General features: G+C 42.0%; 1 protein-coding gene across 33 annotated transcripts in view; it reads right to left on the reverse strand.

Moving 5' to 3' along the window:
• The window catches only part of ANKRD55 (ankyrin repeat domain 55), a 519390-nt gene that overhangs the window by 114982 nt on the left and 392220 nt on the right, over nt 1–12188 (reverse strand). For 4 of the 33 annotated variants that reach the window (XM_041765900.1, XM_041765901.1, XM_041765876.1 and 1 more), the window contains one exon: nt 7157–7240. The exons of the other annotated variants lie outside the window; for them this stretch is intronic. In XM_041765900.1, coding sequence (XP_041621834.1) covers nt 7157–7211 — 55 coding nt within the window. In that variant the 5' untranslated portion in view covers nt 7212–7240. The remainder of the gene's footprint in view (nt 1–7156; nt 7241–12188) is intronic. 33 annotated transcript variants of the gene reach the window in all.

The following is a 12188-nucleotide window of genomic DNA, read 5'->3' on the forward strand; positions in this document are numbered from 1 at the left end:
TGAATTAACCATTTTACTTTTAAAAAGTACTCTCATTTTTATATATACATTCTTGCCAATTATGAATGTTGAGATGCTTAGAACAGACTTTCTCACTATCATTATCAATTGTATTGCTTTATTTACTTAAATGCTGTGAGGTCCCTAACGTGGTGGATAGAGTGACTTATCTCTGGACAACCTACATGAGGCACACGGTGTCCTGTGACTACTCAGTCAATATTTGCAGTGTGTGTTCGTGAATGTCCTGGAGTGGGGTGATCTGGGTTTGAGCTTCGTCTTGGTTATTTCCTATTTGGGAGATTCTCAGTCATGTGCTCTCTGAGCCTCATTTCCCCCATCAGTAACATGGTGGTGATGATGAGGAGGAGGAGGAGGACGACGATGAGATGATGATGATGATGATGATAATTCCTAAGCTCATTTGTTTGACAGTGACAGGTATATGAAAAAGACCTAATAAAGTACCTGTCAGAGATACTTTAGTTTTTTAGGTGAATGTGCCAAGGTTGTAAAATATACTAGTGGTTGATACTTCCTGATAGGATTAGAATATAAAGTGCCTGGGCCAGAATTTAGCCAGGTCCCACTGGGGACGTCTCATCTCTGGTTGTCATTTCCTGCCCACAGCTCAAGAACTTACCTTCATAACCTCACATGGAGAATCACTGAAGTTATCTATTTATTGTCTGTCTTGGCTCCAATTCTACCTTTTTCAACCCGTTTCTAAAAGTGTTATTCAAAGAAGTCCTTCCATTACCTGCCTTCAATCTGTTTTTTTCCAAGGGACCATTTGCCACTCATGTACCTGCACAAAGCATCTATAGCAGGTGGCAGGTTTACTCCTGGAAACCCGACCTGCCATGAGCATCTTCAGTTCTCTGCCTGTGTATACTCTCACTCCCTCTCCTTCTCCACGATGTCCTCCCAAACCACACTCGTCACTCTTGCTGACCCTTCCTCCAAAAAGCCTCCTCTCGCCCATACTGATCTCCTACCTTAGAACTCCCACTGCTCTCATGAGGCAGTATAGATCGCTGGATAGCTAAAGGCATGGTATTGGATGTCAGACAGGCTGGAATCAAATCTTGGCAAGTTACTTAAACTTTGTGTGCCTCAGTTACTTTATCCTTAAAATGAAAATAATAATAATACCTACCTCATAAAGATGTTTTGAGGATTTAATTAGAAAACATATAAAGCATTTAGCAAAATGATTGGAAGAGTAAGCACTCAATATACAGTGGTTAGTATTACTACCATCATTATCATTAGATTATTTGATACTTCTTTGTTGGTTTTTGCCTCTTCCAAGTAGCCTGTTGTGTTCAAGGACCATATTTTGTGTTTATTTATAGCCCTTGCCATTGCCTTGTGCACTCCCTGAACATGGTATGTATATTACAGCTTTTTATTGCTCAGTCTTACCCAGTATTAAGAACCAAAACTGACCCACAAGTTAATTTTTAGCAAAGCTACATAAGACACTGGTGGAAGACACCACTGCAACATGACAGGAAACTTTATAGTTTTCTGATCATTGGATGCTGGCCATTCAAAACTCACAGAGTAGTTTGTATGACTATAATACACATTTTATTAAGTTGAAGAGAATACTTTTATACAATTTGGGGATTATCTACAGGATAGGAAGAAACAGAACAGCGAAAAATGTGACAGGTGACAAAATAACATCCATATAAAGTTTATCAACCACCATGAGCTTGAGTTGGTCCCTGATCTCCTGAATATCTCTGCTCCCCACACCCCAGCCCTGAATTTTGTGATGATGATGATAATGATAAATAATGGCCCAGGTCCAGGGTTCTGCTATTTTCTCTTTTCATTTTTACGATTCTCAAAAGAAGCACTAACCTGCTTTCTCTCACCTTGCCAGGGGTGGATATGGTTGCAAAGCTCTTCTCGGCCCCAAATCAAGAATACTTTACCCATGGTCCCAGGAGATGCGGCTCTATTTCTCAAGCCTTTTGTTGTATGCTGGGAAACCCTCTGGTGAAATGTCAATTCTCTGGAGAGGTAGGGGATCTTTCACCACTTCAGAGTAGCCTAATCTCACACACTTACCCTGGGGCCCTCTGCTGGCTAGCCATGAGAAACAAGACAGAAAGCAGTTCTTAGGATAAAAAGCCATTAATTTTGTCTTTGAGAGTAATACACACAGAGACCAGAATATTGCTGTTCAGCAGGAATACTCACACTTGGATTATGATATAAAACAGTGAGAGAAGACTAAGCTAGAAATAGCAGTAAAAATCTCCTTCTAGAAAGAGGATTAACAACCACATCCAGGTGTCAATTCAAAAATCAAAATTAATTTAATACAGAGTAATAAAAAATATCCTATTGGGGATACATGTAATGTATAATTGTTTTGTTTTTAGTGCAGAGTCAGAAATCAGTAGAGTTTGCTAAATTGGTTTGAGTAAATCCACTGGAAAGTATGCTCCTTACCCACCAACACTCTGCCTTTCCCTGGGCTTGCTTTAACGCATGCATTAGATTACCAAGGTATCACGGTGACAGATGCCATAGAAATATCAAAATGAATAGATGGAATCAGACACTCAAATATGCTCAGTAGGTGAGGCACCCTGATTACAGACTGGGCTCTGTGGCCCTCTGACCCCAGCTTTTGTTAACCACCCTTGCCCTGGCTCTCTACAGAGATTTAGCAAGTGTTTTGTGTCTGTGGCCAGTGCTTTCGCTCTCCCACAGGGAGCACAAGAGAGCAATGGGCTCAGGGCTGACCCAGCCAAAGGGCTTCTCACAAAGAAGCAATACCTGGTGTCTGTCACCCAAAGGACCAAAACAAGAAAACCCAAAACCAAATGTAACAACCTCAAACCTTCTCTTGGCTCATTTTATGATCATGTGGAATGAAATCTATATACAATATAATGATAGCAGACATTATCTACCGTTCCAGAGGAGATACAGATGAAGAGTTTAAAAAATTTAAAGAAAACCGATGAGAAAAAGATAGCACCATGTAAGAAATACTGACAATAGAGCCAAAAATAAATCAGTTTGGCAACATGAGGAGAACTTATGCTAGTACTCCTGCATCTGCATGTGTAGTTAGGGAACCAGCAGTATTCTCAAGAGACCTGGCCATCCCCAAGATGCAACACTTGCCAGCAGCCAGTGGGGGTCAGAGGTGCTCTATGTCTGAGACAGAGTCCAGGCTGAGTCTACAGTGTGGCACCTTTAACCTCAAGACCTACAAATCCTGCTAACAGGAACCTGGCTGGAACTCCCTCTGATTTCACACTTGTCTTCAGGAGGAACAGAACCATGAAAACATAGGAGGCAGCTGATTTCAGATGCTTCACCATACAGATTAATTTTGACCTCAAAGCAATTTGCTTATTTTGTTTTTTTTTTGCATTTGTTCTCTTCCTACCCTGCTTCTTCCAGCTTCTTCTGCTGGACACGGACAAAGGGCAGTCATCTCTCAGAGTCAAGCATGTAAACACACTGAAGCATTGCCTCTAGTCTACATCCCTAACCCGTATCTTTTCAGAGCACAGAACTTTCCTTCTAAGAACTTTTCTTTCTACAGCAGTTTGAAGACTGCTTAAGTGGATGGGTAGATCTAACTGGTTTATAGGTTACACAGACACCAGACTGGAGGTGCTTACTCATGAAAGCCAACTGTGTACATCTCTTCCTACCACTTACTTAATGATGTCATGTTGGTAGCTTCATAGTGGCCATGGTGAGAGTATTTATACCACAGAAAAGAGCAAATACTGCAAATCAGGGCTCTTTCTCCTGGAAAGGTGACTTTGTTAAACATGTAAGCACATCAATGATTCCAGGGCAGGTTTAAGAGTAAATCATTTAGCACTATCTAATCTATCATGCTCAGACCAGAATGCATGTAGTAAAGAGAAAAAGGAACAATATCTGATTAGCTAGACGATCTTCCATTCCTGAAACTATGGTCAACGATTCTAATGAAGATATCTTTCCTATCAAGGGCTAGCAAGAAATTAAATAACATATTCCTAAATAGTTTTTAACTATTGAATTGCAATGCCAAGAGGTGCACCCATGACCCCATGTATGCTTTTTCCCTTTCTGAATTTGGGCTTTGGGGAAAATGTGAGCCTCGTTAGAAAGTCGATAATATCCAACTTTGTTTCTACAAACTGAAAATCTGGAAGAAAACTGTTTCTCTTTTGTGGCACACCAGGAGCCACTGAACCATGGGTCGTATTATACATTCGCTGTACAAATCACAGATTTATTTTTAAATTTTTTTTAAAGATTTTATTTATTTATTCATGAGAGACACAGGCAGAGGGAGAAGCAGGCTCCATGCAGGGAGTCCGATGTGGAACTTGATCTGGAACCCCGGGATCACGCCCTGAGCCGAAGGCAGATGCTCATCCGCGGAGCCACCCAGGCGTTCCACAACTCACAGATTTAAACCCACAAAGTAGGGACGCCTGAGTGACTCAGTGGTTGGGTGCCTGCCTTCAGCCAGGGTGTGATCCCGGGATCCAGGATCGAGTCCCGCATCAGGCTCCCTGCATGGAGCCTGCTTCTCCCTCTGCCTGTGTCTCTGCCTCTCTCTCTCTCTCTCTGTGTCTGTCATGAATAAATAAATAAAATCTTAAAAAAAAAAACAACCCACAAAGTAGTCAGCTTTTCTTAAAGAAAACACTTTTCAGAGCCACAAGGCTTTCACCTTTGCCCATCAATCAAAATTGCCTGAAGAAACAAACATATTCAGTCTCTGTTGTACCATAATTTTTGAAGCATTTTCTACAAAGGAAATGTGTTCAGGCTATTAGTGCACAGCCTATATTATTATCATTGTAATCGAATGTTTAAATGAGAGTAGTGGTCTGCTAGAACTCTGGCAACCCAAAGAGGATGCCCAAACAGGGGTAGCAGCTCATTGGGTTTGGGAGACAGATTAAAAACAGGGGATAAAGAGGATTTTAGAAAATAAGTCAATATAATAAGGTGATGAGAACTAGGTTTCTCACTAGAGAAGGGGGTAATAAATAAAGGGAGAGAGCTGGAATGAACCATGTGGCTTAGAATTACAATTGGAAGTTCTGTAAAGTAGAGTTCTCAATATGCAGAATTAGATATAGGAACAATACTGATCTACATTTCTGTGTATGCATGCAAACACATCTGTATCTCCATATGTATGCATATGCATACACATGTACATCACACATAAATACATTTATTTCCTAGCTCTATCCCTGAGAGAGCTTGGGAGTAATGAAACCCCAATAATGAAGAGTCTACCTAGAGCCCAGACATTGGTTTCTCAACATCAGCCTCCATTAAAAGGGAACAGTATTGATTTCAGGGCAGAAACAGGAAAAAAATAAGACATGTGTAGAACATCTCATAATTCCAGAATAAGCAAGTAATCAAAGAGTGATGGAGACATATCCAAAGGACACAGAAGATTGCTCAAAGTGGTGCCAAGTGGTCCAGTTTGGGATGATTTAATATGAATGAAATCATAGCGTCAGTTTAAATATCACTGACTGAAATGGGAATCCATTAGATTTTACTGATATTAATAAGTAAATGAGTATGTAAGGGAAAAATAATAATCTTCCCTATAGTATAATGCCAGCTAACAAATGTTCAAGAACTTATGGAATTAGAAAACCATAGTTTGAGATCCATAGTGATCATTATTTTAGGCAAAAAGTATCAATAGATTCTAAAACTAGTGGAGCATTTTTTTTTTTTTTTGATATTCCATTTGGTTCTTTTTATTAGAAGTTGAGAATACAGCGAGTAAGGGAAATCCCATGGTGAATGGAACCATCACACAAGAGGCCTTTCTGGAACCCCAACCTTCTATGATCCCCAAAAATGTGCTTTGTGGCTTCAGCATTTTATAAAGGGAAAGGGGGGAAATACTGAAAAAGGCCACTATTTAATGGTGAAAGAACGAAGCTGTAGAGGTCCTAACCAGCCCAGGGCCAACAAAGAAAATTAAAAATCTGCACAGAGCAAGCCAGCCTCTGATGCTGAGAGTAAGGCATTCAGGCGCCAACCTGGTGAGAGTTCTCAGCGAGCACTGTGAAGACCAAGTGCACAGTGAGGCTGTTGGTAGTGAGTTGCACATAGACACACACATATAAATGGGAGCGCACACACACCCACCCACACACACACACACACACACACGCACACACACACCCTAAAGAGGGAGATTTAGTATTCTAAATACTAGAGTATTTACATGACCTCAAAATAACTGCCCATAAAACCTTTATTAATTTCAAAAGAGAAAAAGAGTAACTGTACAATAGAGAGCCCTGGTAGATATGATGCTATTTCAAGAGCTCAAAGTCTACATCACCAGTAATGGGATAAAACCAACATCATATGTTATGTTATGGGATGCCATGAAAACACTACATCTGTGGTATTCCTGTCCAGAATGCATAAATTTCACTTTAATTTAATCATGAGGAAGTATAAAACAAATCCAAATTGAGCCATTTCTTGAAATAAATCTCCTTAAGAGGGTGCACATGTACACACACACACACACACACACACATGCACACACACTATTAGTTCTGTTTCTCTGGAAAATCCTTCCTGATAACAGTAACAAGTTTGGATTCAGAAGCTTTTGATCATTCAGTTTGCTTATTTTAAGTTTCTGCTCAAATGTCACATTCTCATAGAGGTCTATTCTGATCACTGTATTGAAAATGAAAATTAATTATCTCTGCATTCCATATTCTTTGTTTTTCATTCCATATTCTTGACCCCACTGTACTTTCTTCCATAGCAATGTCACTTTCCACACACTGTGCTACTATTTATTGTGTTTATTTCCTATCTCCCTTTTCTAGTATATAAGCAGGTGTAGGACAAGTTCCTTGGGAAAAACCTCTGGAGATTTGTGTGCAGGATGCTTATGGGGGTGGGTGGTGCTCCCAGGAAGAGCAGCCATAATGGACTGAGGAAGCAGGGCTGGGTAGAGAATACAGTTCTCAGCAGATCCCCAGGGGAGCTCTGAAGCTGGGGTAGGGCTTCTGGCTGTCCTGAACTGAAACAAAAGGGGCTGGGCCTTTGTACCCCCATAGCAATCAGTCATTGGAAGCAGGGTGCATCAGCGAAGGGAAATTACCTTGGATAACACAGTTCCCTTTGGCCAAGGGCAATTCCCAGGAGGAGTCAGTCATGGATTAGCAGCCGGAAGCACTCCTGGAACCTAGGAAATGAGCAGTGTGATCCTGAATGGGGAATCTGGGCAGTGCACCCTAACAGTAGCTACTACAGCAGGATCTTTGTCTATTACTGTATCCCCAGCTCCCAGAAGAGGGCCAGAATTGTTGACCGGATGGGTGAGTACATGAATGAATGAACAAATGAATGAATGAATTCCTTACCCAAAAGGTCAGCATGCACAGACAGGATGTGGCCACTAGTCTCAGTTGACAAGCAGAATGACAACAGTGTAAAAAGAGAAAATAGGCCAATGTGAACAGAGAAACCTTTAAGACAATCAGTATAAAACAAAACCAGCAAATGGGAGAAGAGATGCATAGGGCTTCTGGAAAGAATGGTAAGGTTGGATATGGCATTGAAGACATTTATATTTCAGGGAGTTTCCAAATCTTCCATGTAGATTCTGAGCAGTTATTGTAGGACCAGGGTGTGCTGTTGAAGGCCTGAGGGGCCCAGGGTTAAAGAAAGCATCCTGCTAACACAAGGAGCAACTGGCTCCCGTGACAGAACTTTTAACAAGCCTTTTCTCATATCTGTTGACTTAACGCAGACCAGGGAATTCTTTGAAAGGCAACATGGCTATAAATCAGCAAGTCCCGTAACGTGCATTCCAGGGTCTTGGAGGAAAAGGCGCACACAAAGGCACCTCTTCTAAGACTTTAGGAATGCTGTGGTGAGTGGCCCTGGGAGTCTTGGGGTTAGACTGGGGCTGGGAATGGAAAACATCCAGAAGGGAGGAGCAGGGAAGCACCAGTGACAGTAACACCACAGCATGTTTTTACTAAAACATTGGGCACCCAAGCACCTAGCTCAGGGCCTAATACTAGTGGATAATTAGCACTCAAGGAATTTCTGTTGAATGACACTAAATCATAGTCAGTTGTCTTGTTTCTGGCCCTGGTTCTATCATTCACTGGCTGTCTGACCTTGAGGAACTCCCTTCTCTGAACTTTGGTCATCCTGTGAATAAAACGTTGGGTTTGAATACAAATGGAATCTTTGGGAGTGAATGGCCCATCAGTTCCTGAGTTTTAAAGAGCCCTGAAAGAGGTTTGTGAAGCTGTGAAAAGGAGAAAAATACAAAAAACCTACATGTCAGAGAACACTGCAGCTTCCTGAGCTAGCTTGACCACCTGAGATGGTCAGAACCTGCTAAAGGAAGTAAACAATTCCTGCCAGGGCTTCTCCTCTCACCCCCACCCCCACCCACTCCAGGGGAGTCTGCAGGGGCAGCAGGAGACTGCAGCGTTCACCACTCCAGGAGAAGTGCCTCTTCCACAGCTCGCTCAAACACAACAGATCCCCCGAAACACACACAAAAAATCCCCTTTGGAGCAGTCTGATGCCAGGTCAAGGGGTAAGAGCAAATGCTTTCTGATGCCCACTGGAACCTCCATTATATCTGGGGCAGACCATCTCCTAAAGGCCCCCAGGCAGGCAGATTGAATTTTAGTCAATTGCCTGCTTACTTCCATCAGTAGCCTAATGTGGTGGGAAGGACAACAGGCTCCCACTAAGAATACAGGAGTTCAAATTCTAGCTTTCCTGACACTTACAAACTTGACAAGTGACTTGATTTCACTGGATCTGTAAAATCGGAATGATCAAATAGTTGATTTATTAAATCAGCATATTTATTTCCCCTCCCAACCTGTCCTCTCTCCCTCCTTCCTTCTCTCCTTCTCTTCTGTGCAAGTCAGCCTAGTTAGAGCAGAGTACAAAACAAGGCCAAGGGCATGATAAGTGTGATGCTTATATAGGGCCACATTCCTGCTCCTTGTCTTTGCCCTGTCAGTTCTAAAGAGTCAACTTGCTAATTGTGTGCTTATACCTTCTCATCACAGAGCAAAGGCAGTTTGCCACTGACCAGTATCACTGTGGACAAATACTATTTACTCAGCAAGGATGCCAAGCATTTTTAATCCCTGACTCATCAGGAAGAGGAATTGGCAAAAGCAGGATTGGGGTGGGGAATGAATGAGATGAAACTGAGTGAGGCCAGAATGTAATTATGAGGGTCAGATTCCACCATTCTGGAGCACAGAGGAAGAGGGGAGGAGATGGTCCTTTCCCTTAGAAGAGCTGAAGCAACCCCAGTTCTCCCTTTGGAAAACTAAAGAAGAGATGACTATAAAAGATGTGTGGGGTTCTTCTTCTCTCTTTCAGAGTTGGACCTTATGCTGAACCAGGGCCTTTGAATCCTTGGGCAGGCTGCTGACATCATTGAAAGGGGCCCTCAAAATCTACATTTCTACTCAGCAGTATTTGTGTACTATGGAACTTTAAGTTCAAGTGCTTTCAAAGAGGAGGCACCCTTTTGACTTACTATCTGGGTGCTTGTATTCAAATCAGTTGGATTCAGACCCACTGCAGCCAGGCCTAATTGCTGAGTCTCCATTTCTCCAGACATCTCTCTCCATCTCTCCATCTCTCCATCTCTGGAGAGATGCCCCATCTCTCTCCACACTTGGAATTCAGCAGCCTAGCTGTGGGAACAAACCACAGAGCAGCTTCCTCCCCTCTGCCTGGGGCCTACCAGCAGTAGGCAGATATGGCCTGCCTGGGCCTTCCCCCTCAATGTTAATCCTCTTGGAGCTGAATCTGAAGCGGTACTTGGCTTCTCTGGGTATCAAGGGACAGTGACTCACAGTGACAGTCCATTTGCTTACTCTACTTTGACTGATGGTCTTGCTAGACCTACTCCTTTTATTCTTTCTAGCCCTTTCTTCCCGTTACTTGACTCTTCATCATCTCTTCTTCCCCCTTTTAAGATCCTAAAGACAGCCTTGTTGTTCCTTTGCACCTATCCTCCTTTCCCAAGATCCTTGCCTTCTCTTCTAAGTCTTTCCTCTGTAGGTAAGCCATGAGGATTTCCTCCTCTGTGGTGCCATAGGATGCTCTGAATACCAGATTGTACTCCGGTGGGCACAGCGAATCACCCCAGGTGAGTGGATATCGAGAAAAACTGAACAAGTCTCAAGAAAGAAAGAATGGCATCAATTGAGCCCTGACTGCAGGCCAGGGAATTTATATGCAATGTATATGTAGTCCTCACAGTACTCTTATGAGATCCTTTTACTCCTATTGTACTGGTGAGCAAATTATGGCTCAGAGAAGTTAAGTACCTAAGCTAAAGTCTCAGTTAGCAAATGACAGTCATAACCTTCCCCACATTTCTCTGAATCTGGAGCTCACTGTTGTTTCCACACTTTGGCATCTTACTGACTCCACAGTAATCTTCACATCCACCTCTGGCTGATGCAATGTCATCTTGATGCTCAGGGAAATCTGATGTGTCAGGTTCAAATTTAATCACAACATCCTATAAATTATAGTTAGAGAAGCAGAAATAAATGTGTCAAGATGATTTATAGGATGAGACATAAGCTCTGATAATTTGACCTGAGTTGAAAGATGTTAAGTCTGTGTGAGTGTATGAGAGAGAGAAATAAACAAGCTCAGCACATTAATAAAAGCATCAGTGTAGGGCGAGTGGTCCCAAATGCTGGAGCACTGTGAGAGAGCAGCTCAGGGAATGATTTTAATAAACAGAGACTCTGGCCTCAAAGGAATACCCAGAATCAGGAAAGCCCTAAACTTTTCTCATTTCATATTTTATTGTAAAGAAATACTGTATAGAATTTATTATTAGTAAGAATTATTGAATAAGGGGTCTTTAAACAAAACACACATAAAACAAGACTATGTATTGATCAGTTGACAAAAATGTGAACAGAGGCTTGTAGGAATCTGACCCTGAATTTCCTCTAGGAGCCATAGCTTAATACTTGCTGATTCAGCATTTGTAGTGACTTTATAGAACATAATGACCATGAATCATGAGAACTGACTGTATGGGTTTTTTTTCTTTGTTTGTTTTTTGTTTTTTTGTTTTTTGTTTTTGCCTATTTATATTGTCTCTCTCACTGGACAGTATTCTCCATGAAGGTAGGCATTATGTTTTCCTCATTTCTTGATTCTTGCAATCCCCTGGATTAATCCCACTATGGCATGTACCAAATAAATGTTTTTTTTTTTTTTTGGAATGAATACATGGATTAGTGAAAGTTAGGAAAAGAATCATGGAAGTTTAGAATCACAGAAGTCAAGAGAGTTTTGAGGAGTGAGTAATCATCCATGTAGCCAAAGCAGAGGGATTGGCTGGGTAGGGAGGAGCAAGTATCCACTGGGTTGGCAGGCAGAAGGTCACTGATGGCCTGGGAGATCTGTTTAAGTTGTGGAAGAAGGACAGAAGGCATATTGCAGTGGGCTAAGGAACTGGGAGTGAAGAAAGAGGTAGGCTACATTTTTTAGAAGTTTAGGTAATAAGGGAAAGAAATAGATTAAACAGAAGCTAGAGGAGCCCCTGCTCAAGGAGTGGGTCTTTCAGGATTGGAGAAGTGTTTTCATAGTCAGAAGCTGAGGGGAAGTAGCCCAGAGAGAGGGAGAGGTTAAGGGTATAGCAGAGAGAGGTGGGAAGAATAGTATGTCATTCATGGCAGAAGTCAAACTTTGAACAAGAAGAGGGAGATCTCAGCCTTACAAGTTAGAGAAAAGGAAAAAAGGATGAATGCAGATACTAATATATTGATAGTGAAGGGGGCAGGAAGTTGAAGGAGATCATTCTTGATTACCTTGATTTCTCTCTGTCCAGTAGGAGGCCAGTTAGGACATAAGGGAAGGAGAAAGAAGAAGGCTTAGAGATTGTGAAGGAGCATAGTCCCAGATAAATCCAAGGACTGTGGGTAAAGGAGCACTGGAAACCATGATGCTGCAGTGGCATTAGCAGTCAGGGTAAAAAGAGCCCCCAAGGCAGGCTGTTGTGTTTCTGGTCAGCTCTTGGGTTTTGCTAGGCAAGTGCAATGGAAATACTACAGAGCCAGGGAGCTGAGGAGTCTATGAGAGAAGAGTTCAGATTGGAACAGACTGAT

Source organism: Vulpes lagopus, chromosome 8 (assembly GCF_018345385.1).
Source record: "Vulpes lagopus strain Blue_001 chromosome 8, ASM1834538v1, whole genome shotgun sequence".
NCBI lineage: Eukaryota > Metazoa > Chordata > Mammalia > Carnivora > Canidae > Vulpes > Vulpes lagopus.